General features: G+C 38.0%; 1 protein-coding gene across 1 annotated transcript in view; it reads left to right on the top strand.

The window, feature by feature from the left end:
• gnptab (N-acetylglucosamine-1-phosphate transferase subunits alpha and beta) overlaps nucleotides 1–21,802 on the top strand; it is a 148,337-nt gene that overhangs the window by 95,889 nt on the left and 30,646 nt on the right. Inside the window, exons 14-16 of the mRNA XM_039762176.1 lie at nucleotides 17,642–17,649; nucleotides 18,257–18,476; nucleotides 18,737–18,850. Coding sequence (XP_039618110.1) covers nucleotides 17,642–17,649; nucleotides 18,257–18,476; nucleotides 18,737–18,850 — 342 coding nt within the window. The remainder of the gene's footprint in view (nucleotides 1–17,641; nucleotides 17,650–18,256; nucleotides 18,477–18,736; nucleotides 18,851–21,802) is intronic.

The raw sequence follows: 21,802 nt of genomic DNA, 5'->3' as shown, positions 1-21,802 counted from the left end.
GGCCGGGTGTCTTGGTGGATTATATATAGAAAGCCAGCCAAAACCGCACAGAGCAATGAAAAATCTACGTGAGTCACAGGTGCATCTGGACTGTACAATTGTGTATTGGTGCGTTCCGTGCATTGTTACAATGTTGGTTTTCTTGCTGATTTATTACATTACTGATTTTTCAAATCTTAATTTTCTCCCTGGGCTTAAAAATTATTAAAAAACCGGCCTGATTATGCAGCGTATGTATATGTGTATATATATATATATATATATATATATATATATATATATATATGTATATGTATATATGTATATGTATATATATATATATATATGTATATGTATATATATATGTATATACAAACCAGATTCCAAAAAAGTTGGGACACTAAACAAATTGTGAATAAAAACTGAATGCAATGATATGGAGATGGCAAATGTCAATATTTTATTTGTAATAGAACGTAGATGACAGATCAAACGTTTAATCCGAGTAAATGCATCATTTTAAAGGAAAAATATGTTGATTCAAAATTTCACGGTGTCAACAAATCCCAAAAAGTTGGGACAAGTAGCAATAAGAGGCTGGAAAAAGTAAATTTGAGCATAACGAAGAGCTGGAAGACCAATTAACACTAATTAGGTCATTTGGCAACATGATTGGGTATAAAAAGAGCTTCTCAGAGTGGCAGTGTATCTCAGAAGCCAAGATGGGTAGAGGATCACCAGTTCCCACAATGTTGCGCAGAAAGATAGTGGAGCAATATCAGAAAGGGTGTTACCCAGCGAAAAATTGCTAAGACTTTGCATCTATCATCATCAACTGTGCATAACATCATCCGAAGATTCAGAGAATCTGGAACAATCTCTGTGCGTAAGGGTCAAGGCCGTAAAACCATACTGGATGCCAGTGATCTCCGGGCCCTTAAACGACACTGCACCACAAACAGGAATGCTACTGTAAAGGAAATCACAGAATGGGCTCAGGAATACTTCCAGAAACCATTGTCAATGAACACAATCCACCGTGCCATCCGCCGTTGCCAGCTGAAACTCTACAGTGCAAAGAAGAAGCCATTTCTAAGCAAGATCCACAAGCTCAGGCATTTTCACTGGGCCAGGGATCATTTAAAATGGAGTGTGGCAAAATGGAAGACTGTTCTGTGGTCAGACGAGTCACGATTTGAAGTTCTTTTTGAAAATCTGGGACACCATGTCATCCGGACCAAAGAGGACAAGGACAACCCAAGTTGTTATCAACGCTCGGTTCAGAAGCCTGCATCTCTGATGGTATGGGGTTGCATGAGTGCGTGTGGCATGGGCAGCTTGCATGTCTGGAAAGGCACCATCAATGCAGAAAAATATATTCAGGTTCTAGAACAACATATGCTCCCATCCAGACGTCATCTCTTTCAGGGAAGACCCTGCATTTTTCAACAAGATAATGCCAGACCACATTCTGCATCAATCACAACATCATGGCTGCGTAGGAGAAGGATCCAGGTACTGAAATGGCCAGTCTGCAGTCCAGATCTTTCACCTATAGAGAACATTTGGCGCATCATAAAGAGGAAGGTGCGACAAAGAAGGCCCAAGACGATTGAACAGTTAGAGGCCTGTATTAGACAAGAATGGGAGAGCATTCCTATTTCTAAACTTGAGAAACTGGTCTCCTCGGTCCCCAGACGTCTGTTGAGTGTTGTAAGAAGGGAGATGCCACACAGTGGTGAAAATGGCCTTGTCCCAACTTTTTTGGGATTTGTTGACACCATGAAATTCTGAATCAACATATTTTTCCCTTAAAATGATACATTTTCTCAGTTTAAACTTTTGTTCCGTGATTTATGTTCTATATTCACATATACACTGTGTGCACAATTATTAGGCAAGTGAGTATTTTGACCATATCATCATTTTTAATGCGTATATTCCAACTCCAAGCTGTATTAACTTGAATGCTTATTGGATTTAAGCACGTCAGGTGATGTGTATTTGTGTAATGAGGAGGGTGTGGCCTAAGGAGATCAACACCCTATATCAAGGTGTGCAGAATTATTAGGCAGCTAGTTTTCCTCAGGCAAAATGGGCCAAAAAAGAGATTTAACTGACTCTGAAATTGTAAAAAGTCTTTCAGAGGGATGCAGCACTTTTGGAATTGCTAAGATATTGGTGTGTGATCACAGAACCATCAAACATTTTGTTGCAAATAGTCAACAGGGTCGTAAGAAACGTGTTGAGAACAAAAGACGCAAATTAGCTGCCAAAGATTTGAGAAGAATCAAACATGAAGCTACTAGGAGCCTATTATCATCCAGTACTTTCATATTCCAGAGCTGCAACCTACCTGGAGTGCCCAGAAGTACAAGGTGTTCAGTGCTCAAAGACATGGCCAAGGTAAGGAGGGCTGAAACCCAACCACCACTGAACAAGAAACATAAGTTGAAACGTCAAAACTGGGCCAAGAAATATCTGAAGACAGATTTTTTTCAAAGGTTTTATGGACCGATGAGATGAGAGTGACTCTTGATGGACCAGATGGGTGGACCTGTGGATCAGTAATGGGCACAGAGCTCCACTCCAACGTGGAGGTGGGGTACTGGTATGAGCTGGTATTTTTAAAGATGAGCTAGTTGGACCTTTTGCATTGAAGATGAACTCAAAATCAACTCCCAAACCTACTGCCAGTTTTTCGAAGACACTTTCTTCAAACAGTGATACAGGAAAAAGACCATGATTTTTATGCAGGCCAATGCTCCATCACTTGCATCGAAGTTCTCCACTGCGTGGCCAGCCAGTAAAGGCCTTAAAGATGAAGGAATAATGACATGGTCCACCTTCCTCATCTGACCTAAACCCTATCGAGAACTTGTGGGCACTTCTTAAGCGCTAGATTTACGGGGAGAAAAACAATACACCTCTCTGAAGAGTGTCTGGGAGGCTGTAGTCACTGCTCCACAAAAAGCTGATCGTCAACAGATCAAGAAACTGACAGACTCCATGAATGGAAAGGCTTATGACTGTTATTGGAAAGAAGGGTGGCTATATTGGTCATTGATTGATTGATTTTTTTGAAATGTCAGAGATGTTTATTTGTAAATTTTGAGGTGTTTGTTTATTATTCTCACTATAACAGATGAAAATAAACAAGTGAGATGGGAAAATTTTCATTTTCCTTTAGTTGCATAATAAATCTGCACACTAATAGTTGCCTAATAATTGTGCTGCATATGTATTCCCCTGATGATGTTCACACTCACATTTCCGTTGTGAAACATTCAGTTTTCAGGTTTATTAACATTTTGGATTGACTGATAGCACTGTGTTTGTTCCATATTAAAATTAATCCTCAAAAATACAACTTGCACAGTGTATTCACATATATACACAGTATATATATATATATATATATATATATATATATACATACATATATATTCACATATATATATATTTATATATGTATGTATGTATGTATGTATATATGTGTGTGAATACACTGTGCAAGTTGTATTTTGATTGGTGTGATTTCTCAATTTTTTTATTTTTAATAAATTTGCAAAAACCTCAAGTAAACTTTTTTCACATTGTCATTATGGGGTGTTGTGTGTAGAATTCTAAGGAAAAAAATGAATTTAATCCATTTTGGAATAAGGCTGTAACATAACAAAATGTGGAAAAAGTGATGCGCTGTGAATACTTTACGGATGCACTGTATATCTTTTTTTATCATTTTAAGGAACGATGCAGGGTACCGAACATTAGCAGTTGTAAAAGTTTTCAGCTGTTGATTAAAACTGTATTAAAAATACTTAAGTGAAATGTTACATACATGCATTTTATTTGTCTTTCTTCCTCGTTGTACACTTTCTGTACTAGTCTGCCAACTTCTAAATCTGAGAAAAAATTCTCAATTTACCAAAATAAAAATAACTTTGGCACAATGAACCTGAGACAGACAATGAAAGTGATAGAGAAAGGCGCTTACAGACTACTTGTGTCAGGGTGATTAAGACAGCTCTAACCGGTTATATAACATGCTATTTTCCAAAAATCTGTTGGTCTTAGTGCATCATTCTTGAGTAGTTTTAAACAAGTATTATGTGCACGATGTACACTTTCGAGCTGAGCTATGTTGTGTTTTCCACAGATTGAACAAAGAGATTTTAAGAATGATTGCAATCCATTTTTTTCCAAAACACACTAGACAGACTCCAAGCTTTTTTTTTTAACATATTTAATGCAATCAATTGTTTTGTGTTTAATATTTCTGGTGCTGGGCAATACTGGTAAAATTCAATATCATGATATTTACCCAGTATATTACATTATCACAATATTTATTGATATTTAAATATACACTAATGAAGATAATACTGTGCCTCCAGAGTATCTGTACTCTGTGTCAAAAAACTTTTACAAACTTTATACAGTATTTCAAAATTTAATTTGGTTTATTTTATGTGTTATGATAATTATTGTAATAAAATAATTTACCAAATAACATTATAGTTAACTCTTACTGGACACTATTTTAAATATTTCAAATGTAAAACTTGCAGTTAAATTGAATTAAACTAAAACTTAAAAAACTGCTCACTTAAGTAGACAAATATTACAGTTTACTCTAATGACTTTTTAAGGATATTAGATATGTTAACAGTATGGATAAAATCTAATACAAAAAAATAACAAAAATAGATCAAATAAAACTTAAACAAAATTATGGCTGTTCCCAAAGTTCCCATAGACTTTATGTGCTGTTATTAACACAGTAGTCTGAAAACTGTCACAGGCTGTGGGATAGAAAGACAAGCCTGTCTGCATTGTCAAGCTTGAGTGATGCTAGGGCAAGTAACAATGTTATCTGTACTAAATGTCCCTTCATATGGGATAGTTATTGCAGGAATTTATAGGTATTTCTGTTCTTGTTGATGTACTCTGGGTGTTATTGGTTCCATTGGGTTTCCACCATTGTAGAGGATCACACTCACTGTCTGTATCAACCTTTTACAGATGGCTTTGCAGCTCTTTCCCAATTGTGCTTCTGCTGGCTAGATTAGTTCCCGAGCTTTATGAATCTTTCTTAAAAAGCTTCCTAGAGACGTCTTCCACTTTGGTGCAGAAGCCTCAGCAGCCATATCTGATGTTCCTTGTAAAAACTCTCACACACACCCGTAAAAGTTAACTTTTTTCTCTTAAAACATAACAGTTTTAATTGTGCTTATAGTTTATGTGAATGTCAGAACAAGAGGAAGAATACTGAAGAATACATGTAATACTTAATTTTCTTTTGCAAATGGAAATTTAAAATTATATTGTGTAGAGGCCATATGATTTGGGAAAAATATTTAATTCCTTTCGAATTAGAGCATTTACTTCCAGAAAGGCAGGTTGGGACAAAATAAAAAGGAAAACTAAATTGACACATGGTGCTGAAATTCTTTATAATGTATAGGCTAATTAAAATGTTATCTGTTAGATTTGAAAAATGATGTAAAGTCAGCTACAATGTGAAAACTTCTTATTTTATTATTATTTTTTTTAATTACCATTAGACAGACAAAGACTCTGTCTAAAAAACTGTAATCTCATCAAACGTTTTGAGGTACATTAGTAGTGTTGCTAGTTGCCATGCACTCTAGAGTATCTTCTTTTAGCTCCCAGCTCTCAAGTACCTCTCTCTGTTCTAACTCATCAATGTAATCCTCGGGAAAAGTACACCTCGGGAAAAGTACAAGGTTTGCAAGGACTTGCTTATTAGCTTCCAGCCTTCATTAATACAGTGTAAAGTGAAGCTTGTAGACTGCATGGCGAAAAATTTCTGGGCAGTATGGACACCTAACCATTATCCTTCTATATAAAAGCAGTCAGGATTGTCCTTCCGTTCCATGAGTGCTACGCAGGCGCGGAGTTTCACACACGCCCCGTCCATTTTGCGATGCACGATGGGATTTGTAGTTTCGTTTTTCCAGGTAAAAGATGATTTTCTACTCCAGACTGTGCGATATCTTGTTCTTCTTTCTTACTATATAAAAGCGGTCAGGATTATCCTTCCGTCCCGTGAGTGGAAAGCGTAGCGGTATTCCGCTTATCACAGACTTACTACTTGCAGCTTGCGGTACGAAGCAACATGATGTGAGCAGAGTTCTGGTGCTCCCATCGTTCCCTTGCTTTTGTGTGCGATGCGCTGGAAAATTAGACAAAATTATGTCTCTGGAAATAATTAATGTTGATGGAGTACAAATGCCTCACTGCATAGTAAATATCAGGGGGGTTCAAAAGGGCGACCGCAATATAGAAAAAAGTTTAAATTTCATCACAAAAATAACAGAAACTACGAGTATTAAAGTAATACCGCTCAAATGCAATATAACCAAATTAATGAGTTTGTATAAAATATCAAATTGATCTACATATTGAATTGCCTTAAGAAGTGGTCAACTTAAAAGTCGGTCGCCTTAAAAGGCGGGTGAGCCTAGTACCTTTATAAGCTTGTTGGATGTCCTGTTCCAAAATCCTGCGTATTTATATGATGTCTCCCCAACACTTTGTGGCAATAACAGAATCCACTCCTCTGAGAAGCTTTCCACAAGATTTTGAAGTGCATCTGTGGGATTGTGTGCCCATTCAGCTAAAAGAGCATTAAATGAGGTCAGGAACTGATGTTGGACAACAAGACAATGCTTATTATTTGGGATCCATTTCATCCCATAGGTGTTTATAATAGGCAATATGCAGTCTAGAAGGTAGCAGTCTCCTGGCATCCACCAAACCTACATTCATCCACCAGGTTGTTAGATAATAAAGCATGATTCATCCCTCCAGAAAACCTGTTTCCTGTGCTTTAGAGTCCAGTGGTGGTGTGCTTTACACCACATCAGCCAATGCTTGGTATTGTGCATAGTGATCGTAGGCTTGTGTGAGGCTGCTTGGCCTTGGAAATGCAGTAGATGTGATGCATGAGAAAATAGTTGAATTTTATATACTAAGTGCTTCAGCAATCAATAGCCCTGTCCTTTGAGTTTGTGTGGTCTGCACTTCGTTTGTGTGGATGCTGCTCCTAGATCAGGGGTGCCCACACTTTTTTGGCTTGTGAGCTACTTTTAAAATGACCAGGTCAAAATGATCTACCTACATTAAAAAAAAAAAATTTGTATATATATATATATATATATATATATATACACTGTGTATGTATATATATACTACAGTAATCCCTCCTCGATCGCGGGGGTTGCGTTCCAGACCCCCCAGTGATAGGTGAAAATCCGCGAAGTAGAAACCATATGTTTGTATGGTTATTTTTATATATTTTAAGCCCTTATAAACTCTCCCACACTGTTTATAAATATTCCCCGCAGAGTTATACAGCATAATCCCTTTGTATTCTCTTAGATATTAGGTAAGATTCATTGAAATTATGTAAATAAAAACACTGTTTATATACAGTAAAACCTAATTATTATTTTAAAGATATTGAGTGTCTCCGATATCACATGTTACAGCCATTACGATAGACATGCCACCAGCAATAAATACGACAATGCAACAAAAAATAGTATACAGTAAATGTGTGTACAGTGACACTAAACGTGCGTTACATGTACTAAGTACTGTAAGTAGAAAATTAATTATGGTTACTCACCAACAATGACACGATGACTTGTCCGATAACAATGAGTTTTATTTTACTGCACAACAAAGGAGAGCGTTACAGCCCTTAAAGGAGCCACTTCAGGCGATTGAAGCACTGCCGTTGTTCTTCTTCTGGCAGTCTTCAATCCAAATCCCTAAAGCAGATTCCATCCAGACTACTGCCTTATTACATCCACTTACAACTTGTTTTGCACCCTGGTTAAAAGGACACTGCGGCCGTAGATCTTATATTCCTTTCCTACTTTTTAAATAAAAAGAATCGTAGCCTTCAACAAATCCAAAACGCTTACCTTTTCGCAATCGCTAACATCTTCCGTTTGCGGCTTGGGCACAGCCCTGAAGCAGTAGCAGATCGTTTGGAGCCATAATGAAGTGCTTGACTATGCACCAGGATAAACACAAAGAGCACAACTCTTTACACAGCGAAACACGCTGATGCTGAATGAGCGAGACGAGACTTCCTGGTTAACACTGCATTCAGCAAGCAGGAACTTCACTCGTGCTCTGATTGGTTAGCTTCTCAGTCAGGAGGACTTAACTGCGTGCTCTGATTGGTTAGCTTCTCAGTCATCCGCCAATAGCGCCCTTGTATGAAATCAACTGGGCAGACCAACTGAGGAAGCATGTACAGGAAGTAAAAGACACATTGTCCAAGAGAACCGCGAAGCAGCCAAAAATCCGCGTTATATATTTAGTTATGCTTTCATATAAAATCGATAGAGCTAAAACCGAAAAGTCAAAGCTTGATATAGCGAGGATTACTGTATATATATATATATATATATATATATATATATATATATATATATATATATATATATATATATATATATATATACTAATAAAAGGCAAAGCCCTCACTCACTCACTCACTCACTGACTCATCACTAATTCTCCAACTTCCCGTGTGGGTGGAAGGCTGAAATTTGGCAGGTTGATTCCTTACAGCTTCCTTACAAAAGTTGGACAGGTTTTATATCGAAATTCTACGCGTAATGGTCATAACTGGAAGCAGTTTTTCTCCATTTACTGTAATGGAGATGAGCTTCAACGCCGTGGGCGGAGTTTCGTGTGACATCATCACGCCTCCCACGTAATCACGCAGTACATAGAAAACCAGGAAGACCTCAAAAAAGCGCTCAAGAAAACATGCATTATATAATTGAGAAGGCAGCGAAACAATAAGAAGCGAGTTCTGCTACTTCGGAAACAAAGCACGATGTAAACCTACACTTTAAATTAAGTTCATAGACAGGCTGCCGCTGGCGTTTGTAATTTAGTGCCTGCCCATATAAGGCCGTCCGTCAGCGGCAATCCAATAGCAAACTACCACGGGTAAATATTCACGGGTGAAGGACTGTGCTTATGGAGGAAGATGAGATGGTCAGGGTGGTGTTTGACACAAACTCAGCGAAACTGCCAGAGAAAGTTTTAAGTGCCAGGACTAAGGTAACATTAAATAAAGCTATGGACATAGCGAGATGGCACCAGCACAGCTGGGAACCTTCGATGCAAGTACACCGAGTGGCTCCGCGTGAACTGATGCAGTGCACAGATAAAAGCAACAGTTCCAAAAGCGCTGAACAAAACCGAATTACACAATTGAAAAGGCAGCAAAAATATGAAGCGTCTGATAAGCATATTCATAAATGCAGCTACTGTGGAAACAAAGCACACGGTGGAAAAAGTCAATGTCCCGCTAAAGGAAGACTGCGTGCATGCAGTTTGTCACATCACAAATAAAAAGGAAGACGAGCTGTTTATTGATGCAGTAAGGAACTAATCGATGAATGAAACCTCTTATCTTTACAACGATTGACAAACACGGAATGTAACTTGAACACATCGTACAAATACGAGCCTGATTGAAAGAAATAATGATAATCAAATCCTTGATGACAGCAACATTCAATAACACTCACAAAACAATTACTGTATATTGACAATCATGTTACGTTATTTTTAAAATGTTCCCTTTTCTTTTTCATAACTTCTACTTCTCCACTGCGATATACGGGTATATATATAAATGTGTATCTATAGGCAGATCTACAATACATACTTTAGCATAGACACAAGCGGTGGCGCAATTGTAGAGTCTTAGCCTCTAACGCCGACATTCGAGGTTCGATTCGAGAGGGATGTACTGACTATGTATGCGCGCTACCGATTCATTTTACCTTCCCATCTCCTTGGTTTGGGGCGTATGAAAAAATATTAGGTTAGCAGAATCATGTTACGTTATTTTACAATTTTCCCTTTCTTAGCACAAGCACAGTTGAGAAGCTTCGATGCATGTACTCCATAACGCGTTAAAAAATAGCGCATTTAATCACACTTTCAATTCCAAGCAAACGGGAACTTTTGTCAATGCATGATTTCCTGGTACATCCATTACACTGATGCACACATCACAGCTACAAAAATGTTAGAGTCGGAATAAAGCGCGTTCCTACGACTGATCATTTCGACTACCGAGGAAAGCCTTGATAAAAGCATGGTTTTGTGCACACTGAAAAGCAAGCAAAATTAGATGCATTACAGAGCGGACTTTGTGGCTCTTACTGGGGATCATTGGACTTCCGTGACCGTTAGTAATTCTAAATACATCTAATTACAAAATGTTCAATGATCACACTGTTTTAGCCTAATGTACAAAATAATTTTGGCTAATGTTACTCAGAGTTTAAAGAGTAAGCTGGTCAAATTACCTTTTATGTTTCTGACTTATTTTTTAAGAAGAAAAACTGCACTTTATGGTGAAATTTTGGTTATTATTATTTAAAGACAATACTATTCTGAAAATGTACTTAAAGTACTTAAACTACCACTTTATTTTAAGTCTGCCCAATTTTAACCAGGGATGATATTTTTGTTTCTGTTTTGAATTCAAATGCAGTTTAAAAGCTTTTTCAGAAATTAAAACAGCTTCAGTTTACAATATTCATGTCCATGTCTATTATTTGATTCTGTAAGCCCACTAAAACCGTTTTAAATAAAAAAAAAAACATTTGCGATTTGGGGCAAATTCGTGTGCGATTACATACGATTAATCAAGATTAATTCTTACACAGCCTCTAATTAATTGGATTAATTTTTTAATCGAGTCCCACCCCCTAATATATATATGTAGATATATATATGTAGATTTGTATATATGTGTATATACAGTATATATGTAGATATGTATATGTTGTATATACAGTATGTATATATATGTGTGTGTATATATACAGTATGTGTATATATATGTATATGTATATATATGTATGTGTGTATATGTGTATATATATATATATATATAATATGTATATATATATGTGTATAGATGTGTATATATATATATATATATATATATATATATATATATATATATACCAGCAACACTCATGACAATTACAAAACAATTACATTGTCAATCATGTTACATTATTATTAAAATGTTTCCTTTTCTTTTTACTTCTCAGCTGCCAATCGTAAGCTATTTTTGCTATATATATATATATATATATATATAAATAGATAGATATGACAACAACACTCATATCAATGACAAAACAATTACATTAACAATCATCTTAATTATTTTAAAATGTTTGCTTTTCTTCTTTCATAACTCTCTAACACACTATCTGGCCTGGGTATTCTTGCTAGTACTATATATATATATATATATACTATATATATATATCTATATATATACTATATATATATATATATATATATATATATATATATATATATATATATATATATATATATATACTATATATATATATATATATATATATATATATATATATATATATATATATATATACATATATATTTATATATTTATAAATTATCTTATATTTATGTTATAATAATACATATATTATAATTTATATACTATTAATAATATAAATTTTTAAAAATAAATATTTATTATATTATATATTTATTAATATTATTTTATCTAAATTTTTTATTTTTTACTTTTTATAATATATATATATATATATATATTTAATAATAATTTAAAATTTGGGGCAATTAAAGGGTTCTGGGCAAGGTTGAACCACGGTTTAAAAGGTCCGACGCTGCTAAGCACGATTTTACCAGAGGGCGTCCTCTGGGCCCGGACTGGAGGGGACTACTTGGGCGGAACCCGAAGTGACTTCACTTGGGGCGGGGTGTCTTCTGAAGGCGGCCCGTGGTTTCGGGAAGCCCTGCAGGTCAGGGCGTGGGCCACCCTGGGAGATGTATAAACAGATTTCTAACCCAGCGCTTCCCAGCACCGTGTGGAAGACTCCCCTCAGCACCCGTGGTTGGCGCCGGAAAGGTGTGGGCCGGGAAGGGCATGGCGTTGGCAGAAGGGCCCCTTGATGAGCGGCGTATATTTGTACTGCTGCAGGTCAAAACCACCTGTGACCAGCGGTTCGACTCCTGAAGGGCCATCACTTAAAGGCGCATGATCCGTCACCAGAGTGAACCCGACCAAGGTATACCCGCGATTCGTCACCGCCCATTTGATGAAGCCTCCTTCTCCACCGCTTGGCGTACCGGGTCCCCGGTCAACATTTTCCCGGCTCAGGTACTAGCGGTTTCAACACCGTGGGCTTTGGCTCCTCGGCTCCAAGCCGTGTCGAGCGTCGTCTGGAAGGACAAAGGAGAGAAAGTTGGGGGTGAAGGTCGAATTCAGAGCCCAAGTCACTGAATACAGCCCGGGCTTTCAGACCATCCCACGCCGGGAGCTCTTTTCTTTGTCGGTCGGTCAAAGGCCTCTGGGGAAGCGAGGCCAAGGCGGTAGTACCCCAAACGAAAAAGGGATTGGACTTACCGCTTGGTTTTCCCTGGGCGGGGCAGGCCATTATGGCTTCAACTTGAACTTTGTGGCCTCACATTTCCCGGCCCCTAGGTACCCCAAAAATTTGGCTTCCCCTCAACCCGTAACATTTCTTGGGGTTGATCACGGGCCGCCCTCCAATTCCGTCTGCTGTGACCTGCTGTATGTGCCCCTTTCCCAGGTGCTGGAATAAAATGCAACGTCACCCAGATAAGCAACACAGAGCGAGTTATGGGGCGGGCACTTTGTCCACCAGGCGGCTGAAAACCCCCGGGCCCGATTCGAATGGAAGGACCGACTGCCAGTGTCCGCTAAGTTTTAGCGGTTTTGCCGCGGACTCGTTAAGGAACCTGCCAGTACCCCGCCATGTCAAGTGTGTCAAAATTTGGCTGGTCCCAGTCTCGAGGAAGGTCGTCCGCAGGCGGGGGATAAGCATCAATCGGAAATTTGGGTTTTGAGCGGCCGGAAAGTTGCAAACCTCAACTGCCGTCGGCTTAGCAATCAAGGCGATGGGGCTGGACCGGGGACTACTATTTCCCGTCCCCCTATAGGCTTTTACGTTTCCAGTTCCCACTTCTACTTTCTTTGCCTCCGAGTCTGGGTGGCTACGGGCGATCCCCGGTCAGTCATATGAGTGCAATAAGAGGGTCGACCTGGCTGTTCACTACCCTCTGGGACGGCGGATAGCGCGAGCTCCTGTCTCTGTCTGGGAGATGCTTTTGCGGGGTGGGGCACTTACTTCGGAAGAGAGCAGGGCTGTCGGGAGGAGGGATCGGGATCCCTCTCTCACCATTTCGCAGGTTTACATGATATATTGTCAGGCTGGTCGGCGATTGGGCTTTTTCACCAATAGTGAACCTCCCCTCTCCTAATTTGCAGAGGGCCTAGCCAATGCGAAGAGTTTAGAGTGTAGTAGGAACCAATACCATGACGTCCCGGTTGGAACTCCGGAGAGTGCGTCCCCCGGGTCATCAAGCGGGCCTGTCTGTTGATGCCTTCTCGATATGACTTTTAGTATGGGTCTTATTACATCAAATCTTCGCGCAATTGGAGTATACTCCAAATTTGAGTGGGGGCTGTGCCTCCCTTCCCCAAACCCTCTTTTAAAATGTCAAATAAGCCCGGGGCTGTCTTCCTATAGTAATTAAAAGGAAAGAACCCGTGGGAAGCGAGGACTTCGGTAGGCAAAAGGGACAAGGGGAGGTTGGTCCCAATTCCTCCCACCCTTGCTGACTTCTCCGTACGCATTTGCGAGGTTTGGTTGAACCTCTCCACTAGCCCATGGTTTGGGGGATGATACCGGGGTTTTCAAATGCTTTATTTTCAGAAACGGCAGTCCCCTTGAGCGTTTCGGGTGAAGGGCGTTCCTTGGCCCGTCAGGACTTCTCTAGGAATCCCCACCGTGAAAAGACTCTAGTTCCGTGCAATTTTTTTGTGGTGCGGCGCAATGGAGCGCTTAGGAATCCGGGTTCAATCCGGAGGCCCGGTTATTTTTTATTCGGGCTGAGGGCTCAGGAATCCTATATCCACCCCAATCTGTCAAAGGGCGTCAATAAGGGAAGGGAATCAGAGAGCCGGTCCTTCCGGAATTTCCCGCGTTGCACTCCGGGCAGGAAATGCAAAAGCGGAACCTCCTCATTAATCGGCCAAGCAGACTTAATGCGGCTCTAATGTTTTCGGGCCGAGATGGCCTCAAGAAGGTGAGTGGGCTAACTTCGCAAACCTCCCGGGTGTCAGGTCGGGACTACCAATTTCCCGGACCTTCCCTCATGTTCAAACCCGATCAATAATTCATTATCGCGCAAAGTGAGTCCCTGGGCATGGGCAAATCGTCGTTGGCGTTGCGAAACTGCATTCTTTATGTCTTCAGAAGTCGTCATTCCACTGTTCTCTCTTTGAAAGAAGCGGTGCTCTAAACTGAAAGTGAAACTCAGAGGCGGGTCGGTCTGCCCCAAAGAGGGAGAATCCTCCCTCGCTCCCGGTAGTAATGGCGTGTGCGCGTCCCGGGGAGTATCTTATCTCTGACCGCCCCCCCTCCCTTCGGCGGGTTCCCGGGGTGTGGAAACAGCTGAGATAGTCTTATCATCTATACGAGGCCAAAGCTTTTGAGAATGTTTTCCCTAAACTACGCGGTTACTGTCAGACCAGTCCGCCCGAGGATTCGGAAGCGGAGGACCCGGGTGTCCCGCTTCTGTAAAGCCCCGAAGGGTTCCTCGGAGACCCCAAAACACGGGCGGTATTATGCAGCGGATATCCCCGTGTATACTTTTTAGACTGGTCTTTTCTTAATCCATTGTTGCGGTAGACAAAGCGGCGACACGACGAACGTTACTGCGGAATCAAACAGCGCTGTTACCCTTTCCATTAATAATAAAGCTCTCCGTATTTTTTACCCGCCAGGGTTCTAAGGGCACACAAACAACCCGCCATTGTCCCCTCGGTCCGCCTTGTTCCCGACATTCAACCAAGCCCGGCGACGAACAGGCTCTGGATTCGTGGAGGGACTGCTTCAGTGGGACAAAACTCCGGGTGTACAAAGCAGCTGTTCTGCCCTCCCAGGTTTCACACCGGCCTTGGTGTTTTGGAGCTGGTGCTCGTCCATTGAATGAAATTGCCCCAGGCGGCCCTGGGCAAAGTCTGGGGTAGGTGTTTCCAGCAAAAACAGGCCACTTGCTGCTATTTGTAAGGGGCTTAATTCAAATGGCGTAGCCACTGCCCCACCTGCTGCGAAGGCCCGCCTGCTCTGACAACCCTTTACTGAGTTAAACTCCCAGTTTAATATTTCTTACCTGCTGGCCCGGGGATAACCCATCATTAACGGGGCCTTGTCGATGAAGGGTTCGCTTTCCCCCAGGGAAAACATCTGAACTTTCTCGTGTGTTTTCCCCCGAGGCCAGCCCGCCTAGGGTCCCTCCTTTTTTCCCGAGATGGGTTTAGCTGGGTTATGCTGTGGGCAGAGCCTACCGCGTCCTTCCTGACCCCAGGCCTCCTGCGGAAATTTGGCCCGGTTCTCACCCTGGTTCCTTGTAAGGTGATGTCCCCGGGGTTTTTCAGGGACACCATCCTGCGGCCTCGCACTGTAATAAAATAGAGACTTGGGTGAAAGGTTTGGGGCACCACCCGTTTAATGGTTTCCTGGCTGCAAGCGTGCCCGAGACATCATAGTCAAATTTACACAACAGAGTCCCAAAAAAGAACTGCCTGCCTAAAACAAGCGTGAAACTTATAGCTCAGAGGCGGAAAAGATTAGGGCCTCTGGGCGAAGGAAGTGACATCCCCTTGGGGCGGAACGGAGTGACTTCATTTCTTGGGGCGGAACCCGGGGGTGGTGTGTCCTTCCAAATGGCGGGTCCTGGTGGGATTTCCCGGGTAACCTGCAGGGGAACTCAGAAAAGCGTCCAGTACCCGCCCTGGGCAGATGTATAAACAGTATTGTCTAGCCTTCAGCTGCTTCCCATCACTGTGTGACAATATAACATATATATATATATATATTTTATATATATACCTATATATATATATATATAATTAATAATATGCATTAATATATTGTAAAATATATATACATATGTTAGTATTATATATATACATATTATACTATATATCTATATATATATATACTTTATATAATATATATATTTATTTTATATATTTATTATATATATATATATGTAATATATATATATACTATATATATATATATATATATATATATAAAATACAAAATACTTTTATATATCCAAAATGGTATTTTTGTATTGTAATACTAATAACCTTAGCTAACAATTCAATACATTTATGGGCTGGATTTATTTATAACATTTTGGGAAGGCTGCGCTTTAAAAAAGTATGCCGAATATATGAAATCAAGGACTTTTGAATTCAGCTGAGTAAAATGGACTCTCGATTCTGAATTTTAGTTCCCTCTCCTTTCTTTTCTCGAATGGGTTTGGAAGGGCGTCAGTTTCGATTTTATGAATATTGAATGCTTTCCCATTCCTTCTTTGGATCCAAGATAGATTAATCAGACAAGGACTTCAATTGGACATTGTGAAAAAATCTTTTAATTCCATAGAATCCTCCCCAAACATTTTTTTTCTTTGGTCTATATGAAATTTGGAATAACTTGACAGGGTTTCAGTAGCTGCGATTTTATCGTGTGGAAAATGACCCGTGTGTGTGGGAAAAAAATCTGACTGGGCCTGTAATTCATCATGGAATGACCATAAAATACAAAATTTTAAAAAGAAAATATTCTTTTAAAACTGTATTTATTTGGGGCACCTAGCACACAATTCCCAAAGGGATTGTACATTTTGACTTTGTGGGCCAGATAAAAGAAGAAATTTTTGACTGGACCCTTGTTCAAGTGGTGCCATAACTGGAGTAATCATGATTTAAATTACTACCCTTTAACATGTTTCAATAGTTAAACTATGTTCTTATTTTATGCCTGTGAAATTCCCTTGGGTATCCCAACTTTTGGCCCTATAGTGCAATTCACCAAATCTATTGTGCATGGAGAATAAATCAGTTGACTTTAATTATTTGTACTTGCTGGTCCCTTTATTGTATACTGAGCCGTTATAACTAACCATTTACACTATTATTCATTTTGATTAAGGTTTTTGAATTTCTTTTCCTGTTTTAAACAAGGGGAAATATTTCTTTAAAACTTTTTGGCCTTGGTGTAGGTTTTCAAATTTTTCAGGGTTTTTTTGTTTATAAGGCTGCAACAAATTCTTTTAGGAGTGTAAAATGAATTGGTTTAAAACATTCTATAAAGACTTAGTTACCTTTCAGCAATATTTTCTTTCCATATCATAAGCAAAAGCTTTGTTGTTGTATAGGTTTTTATTTTTTTCAAGACAATATAGTTATATAGCGTGTTCTAGAACCCAATATTTTCCATAGCATTTAATGCTTTTGTATCTCTTGGTTTCAAATTTCGTGAACCTTTTCCAGGGAAACAAAATGGAATTCAATTTTTAGTGAGAAACTAAAAAGCTAAATTATTGGCACAAAATGGAAGTTGGAAATAAATGTTTAAAAATTTGGCAAGTGGCTTAACATTTTATTTGAAGTCCTTAAAAAAAATTCCTTTTTTCAGTGTGAAAATTAGGAAATTGTAATCAACTTTTAATACACTTTGTTGAAATTTTTCAGAAGAAAAGGTCAGACAAGTCTGCAATATCATTTTGAACATAAAATTTTGACAAAAGCTGAAGAAATTTCAGATTTTTAGCCATGTGAATAAATTTGTCGAAATTTGGGGTTTAAATCTCGGAAAATTCCTGCTATTCCAGGTTGTCCATTGTGATGCAGAACTTCGGAAATGTAAATCTAAATAAACAGCTTTTTGTTAAAATTTTTAAGGTGCTCAATGGGGATTATTTGTACTGAATTTAAATTGTTTCTTGATTTTATTCTTATCTTTAAAAAAATTTAATTATTTGGATGTTAGAAACAAATAGGTGAGTTTTGCATGCTAAAATAATAGAAAGAAATTTGAACAATGTTTTTTTTCAGCAGTTTCATTTGTCTATCTTATTTTGGTTTTATTGCATAAAAATTTTATCTATGTTCATGAGGTTTTGAACAAAGTATTTTTACTGTAATTTATTGTATTCATTTTTGGTTGCAAAATCCTATGAAAGATGAAAACTTTTAACCTAATTTAGTCTTGTGTTTCAGCCGCCAGTCAACAAGGGCTAATTTTAATTTGAGATACCCTAAACTCAGTGCTATTTGGAAACATTGTATTTCTATTTGTATTTTTAGGTTTCCTGAAGAATTTGATATAACATCATCTCACAAAGTACGGCATTCTGAAGACATGCAGTTTGCATTCTCCTATTTTTATTACCTAATGAGTGCTGTGCAGCAGTTCAATGTTTCACAAGTGTTTGATGAAGTGGATACTGATTTGTCTGGAGTCTTGTCAGATAGAGAGATCCGTACTTTAGCTACTAGGATTCACGAGCTGCCTCTTAACCTTCAGGTAATTCATTCACTTTGTACTGCTTTCTTCAAACTTAGTTGCTGTGTATTGTAAATATTCCATTTATTGTAAGATTAAAATCTGATCTTAAGTTATCATTCAAAGAAATTTAATTGAAGTATGTTTTGGCATCTGTCTATATCCAAATTTAATAAAAATAAATTTAAAGGAACAATGAATAATTAACTGTTTTCTCAAGACATATCATGATTGTCTAGTTTGTTTTGAATTTGCATATATTTTTTTTTGTTATGCTGTAGGACTTGACTGGTTTGGAACAAATGTTGATAAATTGTTCAAAAACACTCCCCAGTAATATTACAAATGTGAATACAGTCAATCCAACGCAAGAAGCTTATTATGATCCTAGCATGGTAAGGGGCTTATTTTAAGTGTTTTTATTTTCTCTCTTATTGATACAAGAAGCACTGACTTCTTTACCTAATTAACATAAGGTGTCTAATTTTAATTTGAATGATTAGAAATGAAATTCTCCATGTTTTGAGTGCATTATTAGCAGCCTGGTTAGATCTGTTCATGGTGAAGCAATAAGTAAGTGGTAAAATAAACATTTAAATAAGTGAATATTATGTTCATTCTGGTTACCTGACATGAAAGTTTTAGATACACATTACATTCAATACCTCAAAGAGAGTCTGTTGCAAGCAACGATTAGGCTGGGTGTATTTTGATTTGGACAGAGTGTGCACATAATTACAAAGCGCAAAACTTGCATCTAATAATAATTTAAAATAATCGCAACCTTTCCAACATTTTATTTTCAGTATATTAAATTCCTGCTCTTCTCTCCAAAGAGCACTGACTGTGCTTGTTGCCTTCTAGCAAACATAAATTATGAATACTGGACAGAAATGGCACGACCAACCCTTTAGTTGTTTCACCCAAATTTCACATGCATTGCTGCTCAAGAAAACTGACACATTTTATATTTTTTTTTCATTTTTATTATGTAAATCACATATATTAAAAATGCAAATACATACATAAAAATGTTTTTTTAATAATTAGTGTTAGTCCTTTTGGGGATAATGGCAAAGACAGCTGGTGCCAACCATGCACATGATGATGGGAAGAATGTACAAACTCCTAACATATAGTGACTATGCTGGGCATTAAAATGGATCTTTTACAGATGTGAAACTGCAGCCATTGTACACCAATGCCATCCAAATGTAAATGTAATTCATATAAATGCAAGAAGTGTACATCTTACGACAAAGTTTTACATTTTCTTTGCATTCAAAATAATGAAGTTATTTAACAATGACCATTCTTAGCTCTCTGTTACCTCCACTTTAGCTCTGTTTTATTTTAAAGTGCAAATAAGAATGACATGAGAGAATTATACCCTTAAAGGGAGCAGATATATTTAGATTTTATTTTATCCCATAGGGTTACAAATCAATCATAAACTTTGTTTCATGTGTTCCTTTTATTTAAAAATTGCTATAGCAAAATATATTTATTTTTAAGGTTAGCTAGCTTGTTATCGGTATACACACAAAATAAATTGATGTGTCAAAAGCACAATTGTAAAAAAAAAAAGAAATAAATAAAAAATGCACATTTGTCTTGTTTTTGGACTAAATTTATTCCATTGTCTTTTAAAACAAACAGGGAGTGAAGAGAAATCTGTAACCTCTTATATAATTCACTTACTTTTACAAAGTGCATTCATTCTTCATATTCCTGGGTTGGAATGTCAGTCTGAACATTAGGATTGTGGTTAAAGTAAGGGGGCAGATTTTGTATAAAATATTATAATCTTTGCAAAAAAAGGAAGCATAGTTGTAAAATAAATTATCTTTTCATTTTAAAATGTCTCTGAGTAAATACATCTTGACTTATTGTTTAAGTCTTCTCACAAATTCCTAAAAATGGCTAAATCTAACTTCTGATGATTTAATAGCTTATAGAAATACCTACAGATATGGTGTAACACTCATGACTAACAGAAATTTCGGCTGTCAGTTATTGCAGATATCTTTTGTCCTTGTAATTAATCATTCATTAATCAGGTACACTTGACAAGCAACACCTGACTTTAAATAACTTCTTATTTCATATCGAAGCAGTTAGGGGGTACAATAGTGTCGTCATTATACAGTAGGAGGAATTTGGGAGCACTCGCCACAACTGTCTGGTAGAATATCTGCAGCATCTTATTGCAGATGTTGAAGGATGCCAACCTTCTAAGGAAGTATAGTCGGCTCTGACCTTTCTTACACAGAGCATCAGTATTGGCAGACCAGTCCAATTTATCATCCAGCTGCACTCCCAGGTATTTATAGGTCTGCACCCTCTGCACACAGTCTATCTATCTGTCTATCTATCTGTCTGCCTGTCTGTCTGTCTGTAGATGCCCTGTACGACCCATGACCCCTGTTTAATCACTTATTGTTTGTATTTCTGTATTTTGTGGTAGTAAATTTTAGAGTCAGAAACTCTCATTAATTAAATATTAAAGGTGACAATTTGCCTTCATAAATGTTACCTTTTGAAGATAGCTAAGGAACATAAAGTACATAATAGAGTAGAAGTCTGCATTTTATGCATGGTGTAATTATAATTAAGATTATGGAGCTATATAGTTTGGGGTTCTCATTTGTTAGCTTAATTTTTAAAATATTGTTCTGCTTAAGTATAAAACATAGGTAAAACCCCCAATTCCAAAAAAAGTTTGGGATGCTGTGTAAAATATAAATAAAAACAGCAATAATTTTCAAATCTCATAAACCCATATTTTATTCACTATAGTACATAGAAAACATAACAGATGTTGAAAGTGAGACATTTTACTATTTCATGAAGAATATTGGTCATTTTTAATTTGATGGCAGCAACATGTCCGTAAAATTTTGGGACATGGCCATGTTGAGGAGACCAGTTGCTGGACTTTTGGGAGAGGAGTGTTGTCCCATTCTTTTCTGACATAGTATTCTAGCTGCTCAACAGTCCTGGGTTGTCTTTGTCATATTTTTAATTTCATTATGCACCAAATGTTTTCAAATGGTGAAAGGTCTGAACTACAAGCATTCCAGTTCAGCACCCAAACTCTTCTACTGTGAAACCATGCTGTTGTAATAGATGCAGTATGCAGTTTAGCATTGTCTTGTTGAAATATGCAAGGTCCTGCCTGAAAAAGACATCATCTGGGTGGGAACATATGATGCTGTAAACCTGTATATACCTTTCAGCACTAATAGTACCTTTCCAGATGTGCAAGCTGCCAATTCTATTGGCACCGATGCCATCAGAGATGCAGGCTTTTGAACTGAGTGTTGATAACAAGCTGGGTGGTCCCT

Source organism: Polypterus senegalus, chromosome 8 (genome assembly GCF_016835505.1).
Source record: "Polypterus senegalus isolate Bchr_013 chromosome 8, ASM1683550v1, whole genome shotgun sequence".
Classification (NCBI taxonomy): Eukaryota; Metazoa; Chordata; class Cladistia; order Polypteriformes; family Polypteridae; genus Polypterus; species Polypterus senegalus.
The sequence above is the reverse complement of the archived record's forward strand: the minus strand, read 5'-3'. Positions and strand labels throughout refer to the sequence as shown.